The 24,840-nt window shown below is 43.7% G+C and overlaps 1 protein-coding gene across 1 annotated transcript in view; it reads right to left on the bottom strand.

Moving 5' to 3' along the window:
* Nucleotides 1-23,784, bottom strand: part of fam13b (family with sequence similarity 13 member B) — a 52,875-nt gene extending 29,091 nt beyond the window's left edge. Inside the window, 6 exon segments of the mRNA XM_080502213.1 lie at nucleotides 2,153-2,297; nucleotides 2,395-2,572; nucleotides 3,985-4,197; nucleotides 8,320-8,544; nucleotides 10,183-10,330; nucleotides 23,484-23,784. Coding sequence (XP_080358339.1) covers nucleotides 2,153-2,297; nucleotides 2,395-2,572; nucleotides 3,985-4,197; nucleotides 8,320-8,485 — 702 coding nt within the window. The 5' untranslated portion in view covers nucleotides 8,486-8,544; nucleotides 10,183-10,330; nucleotides 23,484-23,784.
* Nucleotides 23,785-24,840: the final 1,056 nt, after the last annotated feature.

Below are 24,840 nucleotides of genomic sequence, written 5' to 3'. Positions count from 1 at the left end.
AGCCATCAGCTGAGGGGCGATAAACGGCGCTTGTGGCAATGTTATCGGAGAATAAAACTAAGTAAACAGGCCACTGTGGAGTAAAACCTTAACCAGCGTCGCCTTTGTGTGAAAGTTCAAAAGAGGATGGTCTGAAGCCTCCTGGCCTTTATTTTGTAACGTGTGTGCTCAAGCTGCAAAGGACATAAATAAAGCTGGAGATTAATGCTCATTACACTCCTACGTAAGAGGACTCTGGAGTGACTGTGGCAGTTTTTCTGGGCAGAGATGGAGCAGGTTGTATTTCTACGCCTCGGATGGAGGGATGGAAGGATGGAGGGATGGAAGGATGGAGGGATTCTGCTCATCTGGGTGAGGAATTGTTCTTTCACCCGTCCACACAGCAGAGCTGACAGCTGCCATGCAGGCTTGCTGTTTACCGGGAGAACTGGACAGTCCAGAGTCTTGCTCAAGGGCACGTCTACACGTGGACGGAAGCGGACGACAACCCACTGCAGCCAACGTGTCAATTCGTTGACCTGATGTCAACGTCCAGCTCGTCCCTGGTGTCTTCTGGCTCCAGGAGACTCCAGAGACCGACGGCGGCTCGCTCTGCAGAGCTCACAAGCAAGAAAATCCCGGGTTTGATTCCAGGCTGGTTTGCGTGTCTGTGGGGAGTCTGAACGTTCTCTCTGGGTTAACTGCTGCCTTTAAACTGAAAGTGTGTTTTATATGTTCTCTTACATTTTGCTCCGTTGTTTTCCCGTCTTTACACTGAACGTCTCCATGAGGATTTATCGCTACTACTGACTCCCGGCGGCGGTTTGGAAAACGAATGGGCTGCAGGAACGATTATCTGAATGTAATACGATGGGCTGAAACAAACTCTCCAAAAACAATGAGGATCTACTGATAACCTTGTGAATGAAAAAAAAACTAAAACGTTTTGTCCAGTGTAATTTCTCTTTTGTAACACAGCCTGGTGTTTGTTTCCTAAAAAGATTGTGGAGGCATTTAAAGATTGTGATCTCAGATTTCCTAGAAGCATTTTTCTGCGGTCGTGTGTGTGTGTGTGTGTGTGTGTGTGTGTGTGTGTGTGTGTGTGTGTGTGTGTGTGTGTGTGTGTGTGTGTGTGTGTGTGTGTGTACCATGGAAACATGTGACCTATGACCCTTCAGAGTGAAATGCCACATTCTGCCCTCCCAGCAGCGACAAAGGGAACCGAGGAAAGACAAAGAGGAGTTTGAAGGCTTCTGTAACGGGGCCGTCTGCGTTACGCCGGGAATGTTGACAATAAACTCTTCTGGTAAACAACAGGACAACAATGTGCAGATTGTTGTGTTGCACTGACGAACAGAAGTGTCGAGCGTTTACACGTTCACCACGACTTCACACGTTCACCGCGACTTCACACGTTCACCACGACTTCACACGTTCACCACGACTTCACACGTTCACCGCGACTCTGCAGACTTTACTGGACGTGAATAGAAGGAAAGCTACAAAGACCTTTTGGGAGAACAGTGGGCTCACCAGTGGCGCAGATCAACTAAAACATATTGAAGTGACACCGTGAGGAAAACCCAATCAGCTGGAGGAACGAGATCAGAAACTGAAATAATGCTTCAACCACGTCGGTTTTCTTTGCTATAATTCTCCTGTATTGCTTCAGGCGCTTTGTTTAATTAGAATTAGGCCTAAACTCAAGTATCTTGTCCCATAAATTATTAACAGAAGCTGTTTGAGTTCATGTGTTTTGAATTATATTAATTGGAAACAATAAAATCACTATCTTCCCAAAAACAACATCTGATCTGAGAAACGTTGTTTTTAAGCCTTTTAGACGTTTGTAGTCTGGACCTTTTGAAGATTATCTCCTCAGCAGAGATGTTTTATACTTTACACTTTAATATCCCCTCCAGGGTATTTTGATGATCATTTGGTTCAGGTATTTATTGGTTCTTATTATTTTTGTTAACTCTATAAATACCTGTTGTATATTTTGGTGTATTTAAGCATTTCATCTCATTTATTTGTCGTTTTTGAGATCAGGAAATATTTCTGCAACAAATAAAACTGAAAAACGAATTTCTCGAAATGTTGGAAGAAGGAAAAACAAAGAGGTGTGAAAGGAAGTGATGTAATGAAGCGACGGGAGGCAGCAGAGCTCTACCTGTTCATTGATGGAGCTGTAGTCGTTGGTGGTGGAGACGTCGTCGTCCTCGGAGTCAAACAGGCCGTCCTGGTTGTCCAGCAGCTCCGCCAGGACCTTGCTGACCGACTCCTGGTCCCGGAGGTCGTCTCCGTCCGTGGACAGACTGCGGGCAGACGACCGCACGTCGACGAGTTGAGTTAAATCGGCGTATTGCGCGACGGAGGGACGGACGGGGGAGAGGAGAGTCAAAGGGGGCTCACTGGAAGATGTCGGGTCCGAAGACGGCGGCCAGCGCCCCGATGTTCCAGCTGTCCTGCTGAAGAGACGCCACGCTGGACAGGAAGCGGCAGAGGAAGCGCAGCAGGCCGTAGTTCAGCGTGGGCAGCTGCTGCAACAGGTACTTCAGGTTTCTGGACACGTCCTCTTCATTGCTGTAATCTGGACACATTCCGGAGCAGGAAGGAGCGCCGTTACGTAAAATCAACGTTTTCTCTGTTTAAATACATTTAAGGGCAAATCCATTAGAAAGCCTTATAACAACGCCCCATTCGGCAGTGATTCAAAGCTCAGTTACTACTGAATTACTGCGGAGGGGAATTAGAGCTTATCACCTTTTTCACTCTGCATTTCTTGTCGAGAAAATATGCAGAGATAAACGACACACATTCTATGTGGGGGGGAGAAAAATGTGGTCAGACTGGAGAAGTCACGAGGAAGGAGAATTCTTAAAATAGATGATATAATACCGATTAGCACTGTGGGGGTCATTTAAAATGAGAAAAGATAAGGAATGAAGCACAGTGTGCACACATGAGCAACCGTCACCATGACAGAGGGATTAGAGGAGATTATCAGAGACGGAAACGGGAGGAAAAGAGGACGGGGCGAAGGGGTGAGGCAAAAAAATGGAAAACGGGGCAAATGTGGACAAAGTCATGATCAGATATGGAGAGGGTTTGTCTTTGAACATTTCTCATTTCTCCTCATTTCTCATGGGAAGAGAACAGCAGCTCAGAGTAACGCTGATCTACACTTTTAAGGAATGTTAAATAAGAGTCCAGTCTGGTTTTACCGTTTGGAAAATGATTTCGTTTCGGACTCAAGCTGGAATCCTGATAGGCGTCATTAATAATGACCAAACCGTGAATACATGCATGTGTAGACGACCTCCCGCCACCAGGAGGCCGTTAAACAAAGGCAGCATATATTTGTGTATTCGAGTACATTTCAAAAATCGTTCCTGACTCTTATTGAATCAAAGTCTTTTAAAAAAATAACTAATCTGAACTTGTTTATTGTACTTTTCTGCAGCACAATGAAACTGACGGCTCTTCCAACCAGTTAAAACAAACCTCAACATGTAAAAATTAGTATAGAAAATATAAAATGAGTTTGACATAAAAATATTGATAAACACAGATGTGTGTAGTAATTATTAAGTAAAGAAGTATTTTTTTTTCTAACTATGTTGATTAAAAACTATAATCTCAGTCTCATCTGCATAGAGGTGAAGTTGCAGCCTGTAAAAAGTGAACAAACTCACTTTGAAAGTGTTTTATCTTCACGTGGTCACTGCTGTCCTTTTCTATCTATAATATATATATATATATATATAAAGTGATTGAACTATGAAAACTGTCAAAGACTTTCTCCTGTCCAGGATTTCTTGTACGTCTCACTTCAGGTGGTTTGATGAAGCTGGTTTACACTTCATTCACACTGCAGACACCGAATCTGACGTCTTTCAACGTCGTCTGGATGATAGTTCACAAAGTGACGCGTCACTGACGTGTGACTGACGTGTGACCAATGACCCGGAGAGGAAGAGGAGAACCGGCTCCGCCACACACCTTGGTGAAGCTGCAGGATGTGTCCCTGGATGGCCGTGGGGATGACGGGCTCAGGAAGCTCCTGCAGGAAGAGGCGCAGCAAACTGACGGCCGACGCCAGGTCGGCCTCCTTCTCCAGCTCCACCTCCTCGCCGCTGTCGTAGCGCTGACGCAGCCAATCCACTCGCTCCGCGTTGCCGTTCACCAGGAAGAGCCCCTCCAGGTCCAGGTGACCTGAGGATGAAGGTCGGAGGAGTTCATGATCGGATCAACCTCAGAACCGCTCAGCCTCCAAAACAGACGGGTGGCGGCGGGAAATAGAATTGAAATAGAATTTATTGTGCTCGAGATCAAGTTGGAATTATTTCTAATATCTATGACTTAGTTTCTCAAAATAAAAATGCAAAAAAGACAACATTTCCTTTTTTTATTCTCATAATCAAGTAAATAATTTCAACAGGTACTTTTAGTTTTATCAAAGTGTTTTTACACTTTTGGTTGCGTAACACATTTACAATATTGTGTGACTGCGTCCATGTACTGTATTCACACAAGTGAGTGAATTTGTAATCTAATCAAAAATAATTATATTATGAATTCAACAGCTTTTCTGTATTTCACTAGATTTTCAGCCTCATTTGGTCTGGATATAATTTAATCCTCGCGTTTTTGAGGAGGAGTGAAATTTGACTTTTGCTTGCTGAAGCTCCTGAATCATCCACACGGAGCGAACTCTTTAAAAGGAAGAACGCTTCTCTTAATTCTGCTCGTCTGAGTCGACAAACAAACACGACTTCCCATTTACATAATCACCCAGATAACCTCGCTGAGCCGCCGCTCTAGTTTTTGGGGAAAAAGAAACGCGTCTTGGCACACGTGTTTCAAAAACGCCACGCCCGCCACCTGAAAGCCTGAATGACTAGAAGTCAGCCGTCACTGCATTTGACCTTCTTACAAAACAGCCTGGCGCCTCTAGATTGTAGAACGACCCTCCTGACAGGTGCAGCGTTGTGCAGCAGCCTCTCCGCTCCACAATGAGCCTCGGTTGTGACGGAGTGCTGAGCGCGCTAAAACACTGCGAGCCATTCAATTACAGGCTGTGGCTCTTGTCTGGATTCACCGGAGTGCCAGTCAGCGTGGGTAATAACGGTGTTCGGAGGCTGAAGAGGGATCAACTGGAGGATATCCCCCACCGGAGACGATCCTTCAAAGAGGAGTCGGGAACTCACGGGCGGCGGATCCGTCACAGGCAGTTTTCGCCTCACGGGCCCAGCAGCGGCGACGTTCAGCGCCGGAGTGAGTGATTACCAAACGACTGATCTGCCTTGGAGATGGTGAATGGATTTAACTCAACGCGGCACGTTCAGCGATCGGCGAGTGGCTTAAACCCTCGGTCACATACTGACGGCTAAAAACACTGAAACGTCTCACGTGAGCCACTCTGGAAGTGTCTGAGCCACAGTTCATCTCTCAACACTTCCCGGTTTGTCGTGTTTTTGTCTGAACGAACCGTCGCGCCGATTCTGGTGTTTTTGTGTTGTTTCTTTTCTATTCTTCGCACATCATAAACGATCAGAGTTCTGGTGACGACGAGTCGGCCTGACAGGAGTGAAAGGGTTAAACGGTTACCGTCACATTTACTGTGGATGTGAAACGAAACACAAACATCTAATCTGAACAATCTGCTGCTGGTTCCTGTTTCTGTTCTGGGCCCACGCGTCATCCAAGTTTCCCGGGTTTTTTTTCTTCTTTTGATTTACAACAACCGGCGTCGAGGAAAAGCTTCGCACTGCACATGACCCGAGAGGGATTAAGTCGTCTGTCAGGAATAACTTCCTGCCTCCGCTCTAATTAATGCTCCTGGAGACCCTGGAGGATTAAAGCCCTTACATAACCTCCCGTGGTCGTCGTCCCCCCCCCACCCACCCCCCCCCCAGCTGGAGGTGAAACCAGGTGAGGCGTCCGTCGGCCTGAAGGACCTCAGAATCATCTTTTGTTTTGAAGCGACTCAGATCGAGAGGGGAAATTAGAAAAGGAAACTTTTTCTATTGTTCAGCTTCTCTCTGCAGCTCGGAGTCGGGAGGTGTCAGGAACTTCTCTTTTCCTTCAAAACACAGAAATGTCCAACTTTTCTCAAACAAAAAAAAAAAAATGCAAAAACGAGGTGTTTTCACAGGAAAGTCTGCCGTCGTTCTGCCTCCTGATTCAGATCTCATCTTCCTGTCCTCTCATCTTCCGGTCCTTCCTGGCAGAACGTTTCACTTTAAAAAGTTCCCCGACGGCTGATTGAGAAAGCGAAAGTCATTGGCTTTACAATGAAAAGCCGAATTTTACGGCCACAGAAGTAATTCTGCAGCGAAACAGCAGGTTGCCGCCACCTCTCAGTCTGGTTGCTGCAAAGGGAGTTTTTCCTTTCCACTGTCGCAATTAAACCTGCTTGTTCTTGCTCATGTGGATATGTTGGGCTTTTCTATTTTCTCTGTAAAAGCACCAAGGAATGACTGTATTGTACTTAAAAATGTGTTTTTTAAAGAACAAAAAACCCCCAAAAAACCAGCAGGTTTACAACTTATAAATATTCAGGTTCTCAAAGTGGTGGGCCTGCACTCTAACAAAACCCAGACTTACGTTAGATATTCATTCATTTGTCTTTTTATTATTTTGCTGATCTTGGAGAGAAACAATTTCACCAAAGGCTAAAAGAACATTAAAAGGACAAAATAGCCTTTTAGTGTTGTGTCGACATTAATTCTGTGGTTTTCCCTCAATAAATATCATTACAAGCTTCAGTCTTCAGGTGAAAAACAATGTGATTAATCACAATTAATTACAGAAAATTGTGCAATAAATTAGTTTATTTTTTTGACCGATTGACAGCACTTGTATATATATATATATATATATATATAAAACAAGAAAAGCCCTTTTGTACTTTAGTTGTAATAAATCTAAGACACTAAAGTCTTTAACATTCCTGAAAAAGAAATCTATTCACTTGTTTTCTTTAGTGTCTGACGTTTGTGCAAATACTTTGAAATTGGTCTAAAAGCTAAACTCACACCACTTCTTCCTTTACTTGCTTAGAAACCACAAATCCAGCCTTTTTATCTCTCGTCTTTCTGACAAAGACGTCAGACGTGTCGACCTGTAATGACTTCAGCTCGGCGACGCAGGAAGAGAAGCCTCACTGGGGCTGAAAGAGTCGTTACGTAACGGAGGAGAAAACCCGTCGGTTCATCTCATCGTCAGCTGGATCTCCCGGTTTGATGGTGATGTAAGAACAAGCACTGCGGGATCGCAGCACTCAGGTGAAGCCGGAGACGTTCAGCTCTACCATGATGCTGCACGTTTCATTAAATTAATACGTCTACATATCCACCTTTAATTAAATCAGTCTGTTCTATTATCAGCTGAAATGAAAGAACATTATGCAGAGGAAATTCTCATTATAGCCAAAAGGAGGTGTTATATTGCAAATGCAAAGTTCAAAGGCTGAAATTAATTTTCTGTACCATCTTAGTTTCATATTAGTTTCTTGTCCATGACTTGTTTTTCTGGTACTTCTGCTTCCTTCCATAAACACAAATCCGTGACAGAGAGCATGTGTTTGAGTCTCTGAGCTCCGTGACGTTGGTGGAACTCATGAACAAGTGGCGGGTACGAAGAAACAAACAAACCGAAATAAAACTCAAAGCAGGTTAAAGTTCTCCTTTAGTTCCACGTCAAGAGAGAAATCTGCAGGATATAACATCTCATCACAAAAAGATTCACTAAGGAGATTTAAGTTTATGCCCAATGCCTTGGTTGATTTCTGCTTTTGATGCGCTTTTTATTCTTCAGACTATCGTCGCTTTATCCACATGATTTCCGTTGGAAAAGGTCCTTTTAATATGGAAATATTGAGTTAAAACTGAGATAATGCATTAATAATGTGATTAAAAACTGAATATCCGTCATCATCCAGGTGGAAAAAGGCTTTTTATTGGACAGAACTTTAAAGAGTTACTTCTACATTTGTTGACAAAAGAAATCCCTTGTTTTTCCTGAATTTTCTGAATCCCAGAAGTCAATCGGGAGGTCTGAAAGGTATTTGAAGTAGATTTTGTTTCAACCACAAGACGTGAAATGTGATGGGATTTTGCTCAAATTCACTCCATCGTCCTTCACGTTATTATTGCGCCAATGTAAAGTCGCTAATAACGCAAGAAAGTTATTGTTGAAATATTGCTTCACCAAAACCAAACGTCTCAATCGTTTTCAGAATCTCCACTGAAAGTAAAAACAAAACACATTGAGCCGGATTCTTCCCACAAAGCGTCTGCAGGGTGAGAAAGGTAGACGGCCTCCATCGCTCACCGTGCTCCTCGATGTATTCCACGATGTGCTTCACCAGCGCAGGAACCTCGTGGCCGCTGATGGCGTGCGCCCGCGTCACCTCCTCCAAAGGGACGCCGAAAACCCGGGTGGTGCCGGCCGAGCTCCCGCCCTCGTTGCCTGGCAACGGAGACACGCTCTTCCTCATGGCCTCCACCGCCGCCGCCGCCTCCTCCGCCTCACCACAACCCCGCCAAGACCTCACGTCTTCAAACAGAAGGGGAAAGCGGCACAGCGAGTGAGTGAGTGAACGTTGGGAGAAATAATCCCCGCCACTTCAGAAGAGCAGCAACGCGACGCGATTGAACTTCAAACTCAGCAGCTGTGCTTAAATCTTAAAGCTGTGCTTGAATCCAAACCCAAGACACTCCTAAATTCTACAATTCACCTCAAGTGTATATTTTGGGGCGTTTCCAAGAGAAATTTTGCATTTTGTGTGTCTGTTTAAACCACAACCGCAGTTGGAGCCACTGGGAAAAAAACTACTTGTTTCGCGTTTATTTCCTGTCAAAGTAAAATAAGTTTTATATCTCTGGTATAAAAGGAAACACCAGAAAATGTACAATTCTGTATATATACACCAGGGGAAATGTCTGCTGGAAATGTGTGTAAAAGAGCCATTTAAGCTGCTTTCCACCAAACAAAATGTTGTTTGGTGCCGCAAAACACCTTCAACATGAAAATAACAGATTTAACACAGATCATACACATACTTTTGCTGTCCCTCCAAAAACTGTATTTCAAGCTGCATCAAAGAAATTTCATAATTACAATTTAGAACAACAGATGTTTTCTTTTTTTACCTATTTTAGCCATTTCAACTCTTAAATATATCGACTTTTTTTGAACAACTGAGGCTGTTCTACTGCTTTAACTTTCCTATTTTTTTAAGACAATTTTGCTTTTAGAACCATTTATAATATTTTTAGCAGTTTCGGGGGGTTTTGGCCAGAACTTGTTTGGTCGTCAGTGAAAATAAACGAGCTCGTCCACGTTGAACGAAACCGATAATGAACGGCAGCATGTGACTGATTTCAGTTACACAGAACTTTCATTTATATATCACCTTTAAGCTGAACGTCTTGAGTGTTTGAAAGAAACGTTGGTGTGTAAATAAGATTAAAAAAAATGGGACAAAGAGAAGCTCAAGTCTGCAGACCACTGGTGTTTACACTATAATATAAATCATATCAGCCATGTTTGATTTGAACAGCTCGAGTACTTGTAACCATGAACACCAGGCACCATTCAGAAGGAGTGACTGTGTTTTTTTTTTGTTTTATTCTTTCAAAGAAAGGCCTCCAGTGAGTGAGTAAACACTCCAGGTAATTGCATTACATAACCTTGGAACTGGTAATGAGCGACTGACAGGGTGGCTCTTCAATGCAAGTGAATCAAAGTGGCTTTAAATAAATAATAAATAAAAAAACATCAATGAGCTACTTCCATACAGTTTAAATGGCACTCACACTAATATATGCCTGCATTGAAGTGAATACGGTGCAGAACTACTAATTATGAGCTCCTGAGGCTGCTGATGGAGGCGAGAGGCGGGACGTGTGTGAAAAGTTATTTTCTCAGGGAAACCGCTCATCCCGACTATTATTAAGCTGTGGTTGTTAAACAGTCAGTTAATCCCGGTGGTTTCGGAGGCCGTCTCAGAGGAAAAGCCCCATGTTTGATGCCGTGTTCTCCGTAGACGTTCTTCTTGTGTACCGGACCGGCCGTCGCCTCCGGCTTCCACTTGCTGCCGAACCTCATTTGATCACTTCTCACTATTGTGACGCAAGTCGGGGTGAGCGCTGTGATCAACAAAACGCTTTCGGCGACGTGCGCGGGGCTCACCGTGTAGCAGTGAAAGTGTGTCCTATCCTCTCCTGCCCTGGCCAGGAAACCACTGAGTCATCTAAGGCTGCTTCAGGTTGTGGCAGAAGATGAGCCGGTAGTTCCTCATTGACGGACCGCTAATCCCTCTTGCAGGATTCCTTTCTAGCTGCACTGAGGAAGGATGGACAGAGGACGGAGAGACAGAGGACGGAGAGACAGAGGACGGAGAGACAGAGGGCGGAGAGACAGAGGACGGAGAGACAACAGAGGAGAGGTGGGAGAAAAAAAAAAGAGAAATACATTAAGCGTGATGAAAGTCATTTGTGAGCAGCTCACGTCGTTCAATAGGAAACCAGTTAAAACACACAAGCTGCTGAAGACACCTGGAAACACCTGGAAACACCTGGAAATCCACTTAAATTACAGAACAGTCCGACGTAAACAGCAGCTGTTAAAAGAGAACACAACACCTCATGGAGCGTTATGATTATACTCTAATAGAGCCGTTTCATCAAACTTGCATTATGTGAACAAACCGAATTAGACGCGTCCGCCTCAAACCAGGTCCTTTAAAAATAACAAAGCTGGATTTTCATCCTGATTTGAGTCGTTTTTAACCCCCCTGCTCCCGATTCTCTCCAGTCTTCCCTCTTCACTTCCTTCACAGATTCACTCCCTCCTTTGTTTCGAATCTCGCCTGCGCGGCTCTGAGCGGTCAGATGATCGGACGGTTCGGAGGGAAAATTAAACGCAACAATTAAAAGCTGAGGCACAGCGAGCGAGGAGGCAGATCATCACCCGACACGTCTCTACACGTCCAAACCCACAAACTGTCAGTGTTTTACCGTGTGAACGACTGACGGCCACAACACAGACCGTCAGTTTGGTCTCTGATAAAGTCGTCTTATCTCCACATTCAGCAGTGAAACACATCAAATATTATTCTTTTCCCCAGATAATCTCAATTTTTACTTGTCGCTTTCCTCTCAGGTTCAGTTGAAACGATCTTCATACAACAAATGTCTCAAACCAGGACTTCGTGGATCGATCAGATTAGAAATTCACAACTGGGAGAAAAAAAAAAAAAACCAAATGAAACCAGAGATTAAAAGGTAGAGTGCATAAAATGTAATCCACGACAGAAGTATGGATTAGGTAGCAGAAAGAGTGCTTTTTATTTCAGTTAGTACTAAGATCTCCAGTCTGTGTTGTATTTACTGTTCAATCTTCCATTTTTCTTCTTGGCAGGATGGATTCTGGATTTACAACAAATAAAAAACAACAAAAAAAACTAAGGAAAAAGAATTGATTTCTTCTTTTTATCCACCATTGCAAAAATAAAAACTGGTTATTATACCCAAGTAAAAGAATGTATAATAGTTGCAAATGATAATTTCTGATTTTTGTGAAGAGCCACACACCAAGACAAACAGTCGGTGTCTGAAAAAACCCAGAGTTCATTCTTTCACATTAAAATCTCACGTTAAGCTCCACATTCTGAGAGATGTCGGATTTACATTAAAAGACGTTGTCAGCAGATGTTCGATGGCGGCACTTAAAAAAAAAAAGAAGGCAGTGTTGGTAATGAAGCATATTGAAGGTGGGTTTGGGAAGTGATTACGTCGCCTCATAATTACAGCTCAGTTGAAGACATTCTTCGGCTCCTATTCAAAACCAACGAGCTGCACTGCTGGGCGCTAAGCTTCTTTACAAAGCTCGAGGAAATCCCACGTTACAGCTGAAATTCTTGTACCGGGTCAAAGCCGGTACTATTGAAAGCAGAAGTGGTACCACAAGCCAGATACTTCTGTTCTTAGCCAACTAAGTCGATGTAAAAAAAACGGAACTAGCGCGTATGGTTGAGTACGGAAGAGTATTAGGGCCTCTGACCAAAAAAAAATATTTTTTTTAAATTGAAGGCTAAAAAAAAATAAATACAAATCTTCATGCACTTGAAAAAAAGTCAAAAATCAAAGTCAAGATTTTTTTTTCCACTGAGAAATTCTTTTTTTTTAACAAAGTCCGTCCAGCCACACGCCAGCGTGTGCAACTGCTTTAAAATGCATCGCAGGCGGTTTAATGAAGTGGTGGAACGACGCTGCAGCTCATAAACACACTGCAGTCGTCAGTATTGCTCGTATCCCGTTGAGCTTATAAACCGTGTTAATATTAATCAAAGAAATGTGTAAAATCACACGTCCATAAGCAGTAAGGGGCCCTATATAGTCAGAATTAAGTGATTTAATACGATTTCAAATCCACGAGCAAATGATGAGAGATGGACAGACGTCTCTCCTCGGGAAAAAAAAAAATCTCGACTCTTTTTTTTTTTATTTTAGCCTTGGAATTTTTTTTTTTCTCCCTCCATTGGCCCTGATACTCCTCCGTACGGCCGAGTCCAGTGTACTGATCAGTATTCTCCTCCACAGGCTGAAGGCCTGAGTCGCCCAGAAGCAGCGCCTGGAACCGACAGGCTCAAGTCTCCAGCATCAGCAGGCAGGAAGAACACAGGTGACGACCACGACACTCGCTGCTTAAAGAACTCGCTGTTCCTCCACCGCCAACTCCTCTGCTGGGAAGACCGGCCCGAAAAGACCTCGCCAGCCTCTGTGTGTGTGTGTGTGTGTGTGTGTGTGTGTGTGTGTGTGTGTGTGTGTGTGTGTGTGTGTGTGTGTGTGTGTGTGTGTGTGTGTGTCCTAATCCAACACATTGTCCTCCACAATGAGGGACATTGTTGAAAGAAAAGGGAGAAAGTTACAGCAGATCCTGGGAGGTAAGAGAACAAGAAAAAAAAAAAAAAAAAGAGAGAGAGAGAATAAAAGCCACCAGGATGAAGAGTTTCCACTGGAAAACCTCAGACTGATGAAGACGATGTGAACCGGCGCCGGTCCGTGGATCAATTGGTACCAGGCCGCCCAAGAAATAATTAATTATTTCCGTTCTATTTATTATCTGAGTCTGAACAATCTTTTATTTTGAAAAAATGACCAGATTCTCTCGGTTACATCTCGAGTCACTCGAGCGCCAAACGTTTAACCCACAAGCTAGCAAAATGAGCAAAAAAAACCGACGTCTTTGAAAAGTTTCTTTTCGAAGGGGAAAAGGGCCGGTGAGGAGACGGAAGACGAGCCTACAACTTCCTAAGAAAAAGAACGTTTTTAACAGACGGTACCAGGAGTTCTACTTGAAGTATGGATTCATGGCGACAGGTGATATGCGGCGAGCGGCTCGCTAACGAGGCAACGAAGCCTTCAAAATGGCTTCGCCACTTGGAGACCAAGCACCCTGGATTAAAAAACAAGCCCCCGGAGTATTTTATTATAATATACATTTCTTTATTATTTATTATCACGTTTATTATATTCGCAATATAAACAATCTACGAACCCCCCCCGGTCCGCAGTACAATTGTCAAGCATTGACCGGTCCGCGGTGAAAAAAAGGTTGGGGACCACTGGTTTACACGACAACGGTGTTTTCAGAAAGATCCACCTTGTTCTCAGTGGCTTCCGGCTGCTGCTCCTCGAAATGCAATGAAAACCAACCAACGTGGTGTGAATGGGCCCTAAAGCGTCTGAAAATAAAAGACACATTTGAATTAAGACTAAATCAATACTTTAAAGAGGACAGCGGCCAGACGACAGTACAGGTGGTGCTGGAAAATCCACGTACTGTTTATGTATTTAATAGCAGGTGAGCGAACACAATATGCGGCGGCGAGAAGCGACGTGTTGAAGTGGATCAGTGCGAGGCTTTTAGGATCACACCGCACGGTACGAGGAAGTGAAGCGTTACAGTGGGTACATACAGTTCCAACACGCCCGTCATTGTTGTCCTGGAGGCTGAATGACGACTGGCCCGGGGAGTTCAGTGGACCTGAGAGGGCGTTTCAGCTTCTGTCGCCTGAAGACGCTCCTCATCTCAACTCAACCAACATTCCTTCATATCACTTTGATCTACAGTGAGGCTGGATTTACCATCAGCTGTGGATTTAACTGACAATTCTGTGGTAGCGGGGTACTGTGATACTGTGGTACTGTGGTACAGTGGTGCTGGTGGTACTGTGATACTGGTGGTAGAGTGGTACTGGTGGTACAGTGGTACTGGTGGTACTGTGATACTGTGGTACAGTGGTACTGTGGTACTGTGGTACTGTGGTGCTGGTGGTACTATGGTACTGTGGTACTGGTGGTACTGTGGTGCTGGTGGTACTGTGGTGCTGGTGGTACTGTGATACTGTGGTACTGGTGGTACTGTGGTGCTGGTGGTACTGTGGTACTGTGACATTGTGGTACTGTGATACTGGTGGTACTGTGATACTGTGGTACAGTGGTACTGGTGGTACTGTGATATTGTGGTACTGTGATATTGTGGTACTGTGATATTGTGGTACTCTGGTACTGGTTATACTGTGATATTGTGGTGCTGTGATATTGTGGTACTGTGATACTGTCATATTGTGGTACTGTGATATTGTGGTACTGTGATACTGTGGTACTGTGATATTGTGGTACTGTGATACTGTCATATTGTGGTACTGTGATATTGTGGTACTGTGATACTGTCATATTGTGGTACTGTGATATTGTGATACTGTGATACTGTGATACTGTGGTACTGTGATACTGTGATACTGGTGATACTGGTGATACTGTGGTACTGTGGTACTGTGGTGCTGGCGATACTGTGATACTGGTGGTAGTGTGGTACTGGTGGTACTGCAGGAGTCATATGATGATGTAAGATGGTCCAAACCCATTAGTTTATTTATGACAGTCTTAACATTTGAGCTTCTTTTTATGATTTATGAGTAAAAAAGTTTTAGTGTTTGGGGTACATTAAAAAAAATTAAAAAGTACGATTCAAGTGTAAGGGTAGTTCTGATCGAGGTTGACGACGTCTGTTACTTTATTTATTTATCGCGTGTCGTCATTTTGTTTCCTGGCAGGCGTTGAATTGCCGACCTTTATGTTGAAGGTCACTGGTCACTTGTGGAACTGGTTCAGGGCTGCTTTTAGAAACAAACTGAAACGAGATATAAGAGTCGGCTTGTTTACGTCGACCGGCCGTCTCCCCTTTGGCCCTGAAAACTCTTGTTTGTCTGTTGACAAAATACAGTTTCATCTTTACATTTAAACCAAACAGTGGGCAATAAAAACATGACGGTAAGGTGGGAGTTAATTACAGTCACGTTTAAAGATCAAGTTCCCATTTGAATGAATCTGTTTGTTCCAAACAATAATAATAATGTGCTACATTAGCAGAGATAGCTGCGGTTGCACCAGACTGAATCATTAAACTGTCAAATACCCACATCTTAATAGTGCATTATCAAGTAGGAGGTAATAAATAAGTCGTGTGCCGGCTGCCACTTGTCGGAGCTCTGAAACCCTGCCTCATGGAAGTGAGTGTCTTTAAAAGGATGAATAAAGAGAGAAATACCACCTCCAGGTGTTTGTGGCTCTAATGCTGCACACGGCAGGGGAAGCCTTTTAAAGTTAATGACCCTCAGAGTGCGGTGTGAGCCCGCTCTGCTGCCACGGAGGGAACAAACTCAAAGTAAGTGTAAATGACTTCGGCTGCAATGGAGCGGCGTGTAAACCGAGCAGACATTTAAATCTCAGGGAAAAAAAAAAAAAAAGGGGAATGCGAAGAGAAAACATTAGCAAATACTAAGTGAGCAGCTACAATTCATTTCATTTCAGCCTCAGTGGAATTAATTCAAGTGTCGCTCTTCAAATAGAAAACACATCACAGGAAAGCCTCCCCAGATGGACGGGCGTGACGCTCTGGCGTTCTGACAATTTAATCAAAACTTGCTAAAATATGCAAGAGAATAAATTATTCTGCACAAATGTACAATATTAAATCTGACGGATTCATGACAACCTCCCGTGTTTGGCTTTTATTGTACTGATTATTAGAACCCTAAGCCGTTATCATAATTATGGTTATTTCCAGGATGTTCACCCGCCTCACGAGAACCTGTACAACAGGGAGGTATTCAAACATGTGCTCTAAATAAAAGTCTGAGCTACGGGCTACCGCTATTCCAGCAAAGCACTGACTAAATACACAGCTGATAAGAGTTGTAGTGAGAGTCTGAAGTCTGTAATCAGGAAGATAATAACGTCATATCAAAACTCTCAAACCCAACAAACCTCAAGATAAGACACTGAGCCGACCTGAAACCTGCTGCTGTATTTCGTATTGTTGGCTGCAACTGACTGCACAGGTCAGAATGGATTAGAGCTTACATAATAGAGGACCGTCTGTAAACAGTCTGTTGCAATAGTAGTTGCTTGTTTTGACATTTAATCCCCGCGGTCTGGTTGCATCCCTACATTGTCGCTCACGAGAGCAACACACTTTCACATTTGGGGCATAAAAGCTTGAATAACAGAAGATATGATGATGATGCAATCATACAGATCCTTTAACTCAAGAGTTTCCCCTGCAGGAATATCTGATGAGTTCTCTTCATCACATCATAAATACATAATTTAAGAAGAAAAAAGGAAGATAAAATAGAATCAGTTGCAAGAAGATAATGGGAGTCGAATTGAAGGTTCCTTACGTCTGTTTTTAGCAACGTGGCGAAACATTTCAGCTCCGGTTGGGACTATTTTAATTCAGCGGCTGAGCAGGAGTACGCAGATATTAATGTTGTGGCGTTATTAGTCGCAGGGGGCATCAGTGGCGATTAATGAGGAGGCTGAAACATCCAGTATGTTGGAGGGGAGAAAGGTATAAAGGAAGACAAGCTGAGCAGAGAGGCAGGAAAGTGAGTGTTTGCCCTTGAATCAGCTCCAGCCTGGCTCAGCTGCTGGTCCCAGACCAGCACCGGCAGTGATAAATTAATAAGCACATGTCTTCAGGGGACATCTGCTTTTTTCCAGCCCCGTTATCTCTCCCATCTCCAAACAGGCGCCATCTTTCCCTGGTTTGTTTCAAGGATAATCACGTTATCCCCTTTTTTTTTTATTCAAGCGGAGGTTTTGTATATTTTGGCATGAATCATTAAATGAAAAAAAAAAAAAAAGAAAAGAAAAAGTGTCTTAGAGTTTCTGTAAGCTCATTTTTTGACATTCTGATAGACGCGAGTTCTTAACTTATAGTTGAACTCAAACCAGGTCTGACAATTATTAAACAACTAATGGAACAGATATTCTTTCTGCAGAACAGATTAAGTCTGGAGACAAAAAAATCATAACCTGAGAATAATTCATCCAGACGTTTTCACTGTGAACTTCTATTTATCCTATTAGGTGGCCGTCCTCAGCCTTTATCGTCTCTTTAAAGAAAAATAAAGCAATATAATGTTTATTTCTTTAAATCAAACCATTTGAAAAAAAGACATGAATTCTACTAACTAGACCCAGAATAATGACTGCTTTAGATATAGAGTAGATGAGTTAAATAGCCTTTATAAAATAAACATGGATTCTTCAGGACACCAACATAAACTTTGCTTTCCACGTTAAAGGTGAACAGAGGAGGGCGGTTCCAGCCACTCCAATACTCCAGATACAAATATTTCTAATCTGAGTCACATGTCGCCCGATGCCACCAACGAGCCGGTCTGTGCCAAACCGGGAAACGGTCAAATACCATCTATTCTCTTCCTCCTCGAGGGGCCGAGACCAAGAAGAAGAAAAAAAACCTGCACCGCCTACAGTGGAAACACAAGAGCGTCTCTGTGCCGGAGCTGTGGGAGTGAAAGAAAGCTGCATTTCTACTGCACATTTGCATAAACTTTGCCTGGATACCATCTGGGTGAACAATCATTCAGGTTAGTCGTTACTTTTTTAGACATACGACCTTTTTACACTTCACATTCTGTTTAAAAACTACACTTGGTCTGTGTCTACAAAGAGAAATTGCTTCTTTTAGGTTTAGGGTGAGGGTTCGCTTGCCGGTTCACCTAAACCAGCAGTCTGTTGGCCTGGTCAGAGATTGTTGTGGTGGATGTGCTCAGTCAGAAATTGTCTATGTGGTAAAAACAAATGCAATCAAAGTGATCTTCCCTGTTTTCAAGGAAAAAGAGAACCTGCAGAACGAGTCCAGATTAAAGGTTCCACAGAGAACCAGGATGGAAACCTCTGGATTCCTCTATTAAAACATCTACTTGAACACGATTTGATTACAACGGACGTATTATTTCATTTCGTGGGGTGGTGAAGGTGAGAGGAGTGTGAAAGACGGACGGTGCATCAGGGATTCAGAGCAGGTCCAGTCGAGGCTCGCAGGCCTGAGGACGCCGACCTCAACAGATTTAGTATCGACGTGCGTCACCTCCCTTCGTCTGTTTTCTTCTTGCGCTGATGGAAACTTGCAGCACACAGTATTTTACGTTTACTGCATCTCTCCTCACCCGTTTTCTCTCTGTAGCTCTAAGAAAGCAGCCGCAGAGAAACGAGGAAGTGAAAGAACCTCAGAGAGAATCAGCCCCAGAATGACAGAATGAATGCGGAGGTAATGGCTCACGCTGGATAGTACAATTCCTGTCATTCTCATCTGTGTGTGTGTGTGTGTGTAAACAATAAGATGAAAACACCAGCTGTGCGTGTGAAGCGACAGCAAATCATGACAACAGTGACCAAGCAAAATGACATTGCACCTGAAGGTATTTCCTCACACGGGATACAGGAAGTCTTTCATTGTCAGTCTTTTTCTTCTACTTTCAAAAAGGCTGTTTTAGTGTCGCGTTCCTAAAATAAGAAAGGTTAACAATAGTGGGCAAGTGTTTGGGGAACGCAGTAGGTTTTTATTCAATTCTAAAACAAACGGATTGTGATGAATAAGCGCCTCAAATGCAACACGAGTCCAATGTTTTCCCGAAGTTTATACGAGCAAACATTCAGCGATTAATATTCCTAGTCATCGTGGCCAAGCTCCAAATAAGATTTTCGTTTTATAATTTCTTTTCTCAAGTGGAGAATGTGGTAAACATGTGGTGTTTTCTCTGTGATAAGCAGGTTTATATCATGTCCATGCAGGAGAAAATGTGGACGACTGCAGCCAAGAAGAGGAGCCAAAGAGCTTCGATTGGAAGGACAGACTGACTGACTGACTGCTGCTGTACGATACAACAATATTCTTATTACGTTTCTTGAGCTCGACTGGTGCGCTATGATGAATGAGCGCCTCGGCTCAAACTGCAACACGAGTACAGCGTTTTCCCAGCGGCAGACCTTACAGGTAAACACTTCAGTAACTGCAACCTGGACCACAGCAGCCAAAGAGCTTCAACTTCAAGGTCTTACATTTTACAAGTGCAAGTTCAAAAGAAGCAGCACGACAAACCTGTATAATAGGTGAGGACAGGAGAGGGATGACCCGACCTGGACGGCTCCAGAGAAGCACTGGCTGCTGCTAGAAAACAGACAATAAGACTTTAGAGTAGAATTCAAGCCAGCGAAGCTCTTCCCACTGACCTACCAGCACAGACTGACCGGGGATGAACGGACATTCAGCCAGCGAGGTCTGACCTGAACTGGGCTTCGTATAAAGACTGACTACAGCGCTCTGCAACAGAAAGACTAAAAAAAAAACAGTAAGTGTTCCAAACCCTAAAATAAATATGTGGAGCTCAGTGTGCTCTGAGACGTATGGTGCCTGGGGCTGTTCAATCACATGGAAACACAAAACCACGGCCATAAAGGAATATAATGTTCCTCCAACACAGGCAAAGCTGTTAAAGTGTTAAACAATATAATCCATTTCAGTTAATCGCCCGGTACTTCTGGTCATGTGACCCCGGTGGCTGTTGGCGCACAGCAGAGGCAGTACGGCGAGGCGCTGCTCTGGAACCCCACCAGATTCCTTCAGCTCACCGCTGTACTTCAGGTGTGTGTTTTTTACCGCTTCAATGAACCCGAGACATTGTGAAGGTTCCACCTGTACCTGCACCGTGTTTGTAGCAGAACCTGCAGGAAGATGACCTTCTGCTGCAGCCTGCCGGACCGGACCGGACCGGACCGGACCGGACCGGACCGGACCGGACCGGACCACGTGTGGTCGCCTCCTCAGACCATGAAGCAACTGGTCACTCCTTATTTGGACTCCCACAGATAAGCTTGTCCATTTCCCAGCTTCTCAAACATCGACTTCAAGGACAAAATGTTCTTGCGGTGCCTAATATATTCACGGCACAACGATAAACAACAACCACTGTTATTTGCCCGGCTGATCAGTGTGACCACTGATTAAAAATTACACTTGTGCCACTTTTAAGATCTGCTTCGTGTTACAGCCGAGACCCACCAGACCTTAAAAGGTGGTTTCTGGCATCGAGACAAAAGCAAGTGATTCCTGCAGGTTGGAAGACGGAGCGACTGTGAGTCCCACTTGTCCCAGTGCAGCCATCCACCACACACTGCCCTTTCACGACTCTTAAATTCTAGTTACTTACTCATTTACCCCCTGCTGTTAAAGCTCTACCCCCCCTGTCATTTAATGGATGCTTAAATCCTGCTCAGTTCCAACAATATGACTTCTGTCAAAAAGGTGCCCGGGTCTTTAATTAACAATGTGCACTGAGCTGATGGAGCATGTAGGACACAGAGAAATAAGGCTGTTGGTTCAATTCCAGGCAGGAATCATTCGGAAAGAGAGAGAAAAAAAAATACCCAGACGCCAATGTCTGTTTTCGGTAAATCCACTGGACTAAATGCTCAACACCTCCTTACAATGAAGGGTCTTTAGGAGCTTGGTGACAAGGTCTTTGTTAGATTGACGAGATTTCTAATACAAGCACGACATGGTATGTGTTACCACCTGGCCAAAAAGGACACTGAACCAGTGAGAATGGCACATTTAAAAATGAACAAAACCATTATTTCTAGCATCAGTAACTCAAAAGTACTGCCCCAATCTACTACGTGTGGAACCGAAATCCATAAATGACTGTCGTCAAAATACTAACAGATGCACATGAGAAAATCGGGACAGATTTAGTTAAAAATGTACCTTTCATCAAGACATTCTTTTGAAAGATTACAGTTAACGTCCAAAATCTGAGAGTAAAATGTACCCGCAGGCATCTGCTCTGATATTCTTAGTTACTTTTTCCCGAAGACGCCTTTGTTATTCCAGCCGCCTAACGGACCGTCTCCATTTACACAACCTTTGGGCCCAGCCGGTGCCACACGGCGTGAAACCGCCCGGGGCCGGCTTTGGCTCAACGTACAGCGGGAGAGAGAGGTTTTTTTCACACATTCTTGATACTGCGATATCTCCGTCCCTCAGTAGCTCACGCTGTGGTCCCTTCGACTCACGAGTCCACCTCACAGTGATCACCAGAAGGATATCAGCTCATCTTTTTCCACTCGCCATCAATGGTCACGTCTTGAAATATAAAGTCACGTTTGAGACCGGCTGAGCCGAAGTTATGAATATATTTTCCCACACAGGTGTGAACCGGAGCCGACCAGGATTAAATCTGGTGAGATTCTGGCAGCGTGGGTTCAGCTTCAGAGACTTGGACCGCGGTGGGTTTAGCTTGGCCCCCATCCCAGGTCTAAAGCAACCACTCGGTGACCTGGCAACCCAGCGGCCCGGCGCTGCAGGCCGCTGGGCCAACCGCGTGTTTTCCTTCCATATAAAAAACTGCGGGTCGTCCTGGGTACGCGTCTTATCTCACACAGCAGGAGGCCGGAGAGCGCCGACGCCGTCCGGCATGTGCATACGTGAGATTCTTCACACGAAGGCGGCCCCAACGTTCGGCGCTGCGCAATAAACCGGCACGAATGTTAATCGCCGCAACGGCCTCCGCGTTTTATCCACGCCGTCGCTGAGGTTTGTAGACGGCAGTAATCAGAGCTTTTTATAGCCTATCACAACATTTTGAGGCATTAGAGCTGGATTAGGGAAACAATCAAAGGGATGCATTTGAATTTTAACACCTATTTAGAGGTGAAATGATCCTTTTCAGCACGTTTAGGATGTAGAAGGCCGTTCCCAGGCAGGAGGTTGTTGGTCATCGTGTTAATATGAAGCTTGTGAGCAATACAAACAGGTTCAACCAAGACTTAAACACTGAACTTTAAAAGCTCGGCCACCGGTTGGAAATATAGCAAAGGGGTCAGAGCTCAGTTAAAAATATTAGCTTCAAGCCAAAGTAGTGGAGCGTTTTACACATTCTTGTACCATCAGCAGGCCGTCAGAGTTGACCTTTACTCTCACGCCTATAGACATGCCTTCCCTTTATGGCTCAACGGTCTCGTTTTGGTAGCGAGTTAAACATTACGGAGCTTTGTGTGACCCTCAGAGGTGTCGTGAACGGTTTATTCAATACGACTGTGTTGTCAAGAAAATTCAAAAAAAGTTAAACTTCAGAACACCGACTGCAGAAATGAAAACTTAAAACACTCACCAGCCATTTCATTACGCACACCTGTTCAATTTACTTTTTTTTTTTTTTTTTTTTAACACTAACAGGCAATGAGCATCATACAAAGAGACCAAGCCTCAATTCAATTCAATGGTCGGGCATTATTATGCAACATGCAATAAAAAATAAATAAATCCCATTCACACGGAAATGAGAATCGGGTTATTATAAAAAAAATTTTGACTAAACGAGAATTTGGGTCACATATTAAAAAAAAAAAAACTAAAACGTGCGGTTGTGACTCGTGCAGACACAACAGATTAACGAAGCCACCAGACATACCAGAACATTCCTGCACAGTCCAGAAGCTTTCGGGAACAAACTGAACAGAAAACGAAACCAGAGACTCAGTTCACAGGAACCAGTCCAAACGTTAGTAAACACACATTATTGTTATTATTATTATTATTATTATTAACATGTCTGATGCCTGGCTGCACAATGAGACCGAGTCAATCACCTCCCTGGAGATTAAAGAGAAGAAACACGTTAAGTGGACGTTTTTACACAATTTCACCTCAACACAACCGAAAATAAATACCCCAAGAGTGGATTTTCATGCGGTGACTCAATTTCCGCGTAAATGTAAATAATTCATGCCAGTTTATTTTTTTTAATCTATTTTAGTCCCTCAGTAGCGTCGCGGCTCCTGCGAAGCCTCGGATGTGATGGAACTGCCTCCGATGCTAGCCGTTAGCCGTTAGCTCCCAGTGAACACAAACGGGCTTCGGGGGCGGATTTAAACCACCAAACGCGACGGAATTAGTCTGAAAACAAGTGTGCGGGTTCGGCGAACGTGTCCACGGAGCGGCCGTGAGGCGAAAACCGATGAGGGCGGAAAATATTTTTTAAAAAAAAGCAGAGTTAGCTTTAGCGTGCTAGCAGTAGTTAGCGGGGGAGCTAACTAGCCGCTCCGGTACCTTACCCGGTCAAAACACGCAGCGACGCCGGGCCACAGGCATCAATTTCCGGGCTCGATTTGAGGAGGTCGTCCGGACAGGCGACGACTTCCAACCGGATCAAAGCACACAGCGGGGAAGAAGCGTCCGGAGCATAGCAAAGAAAACTAATGTGGCTCCTGGTGTTTCTTTCTCTCTCTTTTTTTTTTTTTTTTTTGGGATTGCAGGTCGTTGCTAAGAGAGCGAGACTCACGTTCACACTTACACGCAAACACACACTAATACACGCGCGCGCGAGCGTGCGAACACACACACACACATACACACCCTCCGGGGACGGACCTGCCAAATACTGACCCCGCCTCTCTCACTGTGAACACAGCGGGAGACAGCTGCCAAATACTGACCCCGCCTTCCAGACAGCAGCAGTGGAGCTACACACACACGCGCACGCACGCACACACACACACACGCACACGCACACGCACACACACACACACGAGCTGCTCTATAGACGCTTTATTGCTGTGGTTATTGTAAAAAGTAGTAATCCATTGTTTGCAGTGTATCTACTCAGTTACACGTGTAACTGCTTTTGTCAGAAATACTCGAGTATTGTTCTGCCGTGTTTAATTTAATTGTGAATACCGAAAAGGATTCAAAGTACTTCCATGAAATATTTGACAAAGTGTTTTAGAATATAAACAAAGGTGACAAAGTGTTCGAGTAAACAAATACAGTAAATTAAAAAAATAGTTATTTTCAATAAATTGAAATCGTTGTAGTTACTGAGTAGTTAAAATCTACTAAAGGAGATGAAGTAAAGTCATTTGATCCTGTTTTATAACTAAGTCATTGATAATTAATTTGTTGGACTTGACTTTATAGAAAGTGTTTAAAATGAAAGATTCTGTAATTGATTATTCAAAATAGAAAAAAAAAGATTGAATTATATGATTATTCATGTAAAAGTGTGGGCACTTTAACACTGCTGATATTGTACTACGCAATGGTCGGGTGAATAAAGTACTTCTTAAACAGATTTTTATTACATTGTTAATGGCAGGCATTAAATTAAACTTTTTCTGTCCCAACAAATGTGCACATTTTGCACCTAAACATTAAATCATATGACGATTTTATTGATATAAGGATCACCTCTTAGATGAAGTCATATTGTGGAAAAGTCAGTCAAGAGTAATAGATTACATGGTGCAAACTGTACTCAAATATGACCGAAATGAACTGGTTGAAACAACAGTACATGTACAACCTTTAGAGAGTCGAAGTCATACATTACAAATACATTATGGTAATTAAGTAGTATTACTGCATACATATGTAACTCTTCCCCCCCCAGGTATGTTGTCATAAAAGTACATG

The sequence above is a fragment of the Blennius ocellaris genome (assembly GCF_963422515.1).
Source record: "Blennius ocellaris genome assembly, chromosome: 9".
In the NCBI taxonomy this organism is placed as follows: Eukaryota; Metazoa; Chordata; class Actinopteri; order Blenniiformes; family Blenniidae; genus Blennius; species Blennius ocellaris.
This window is presented reverse-complemented; position numbering and strand designations above follow the sequence as displayed.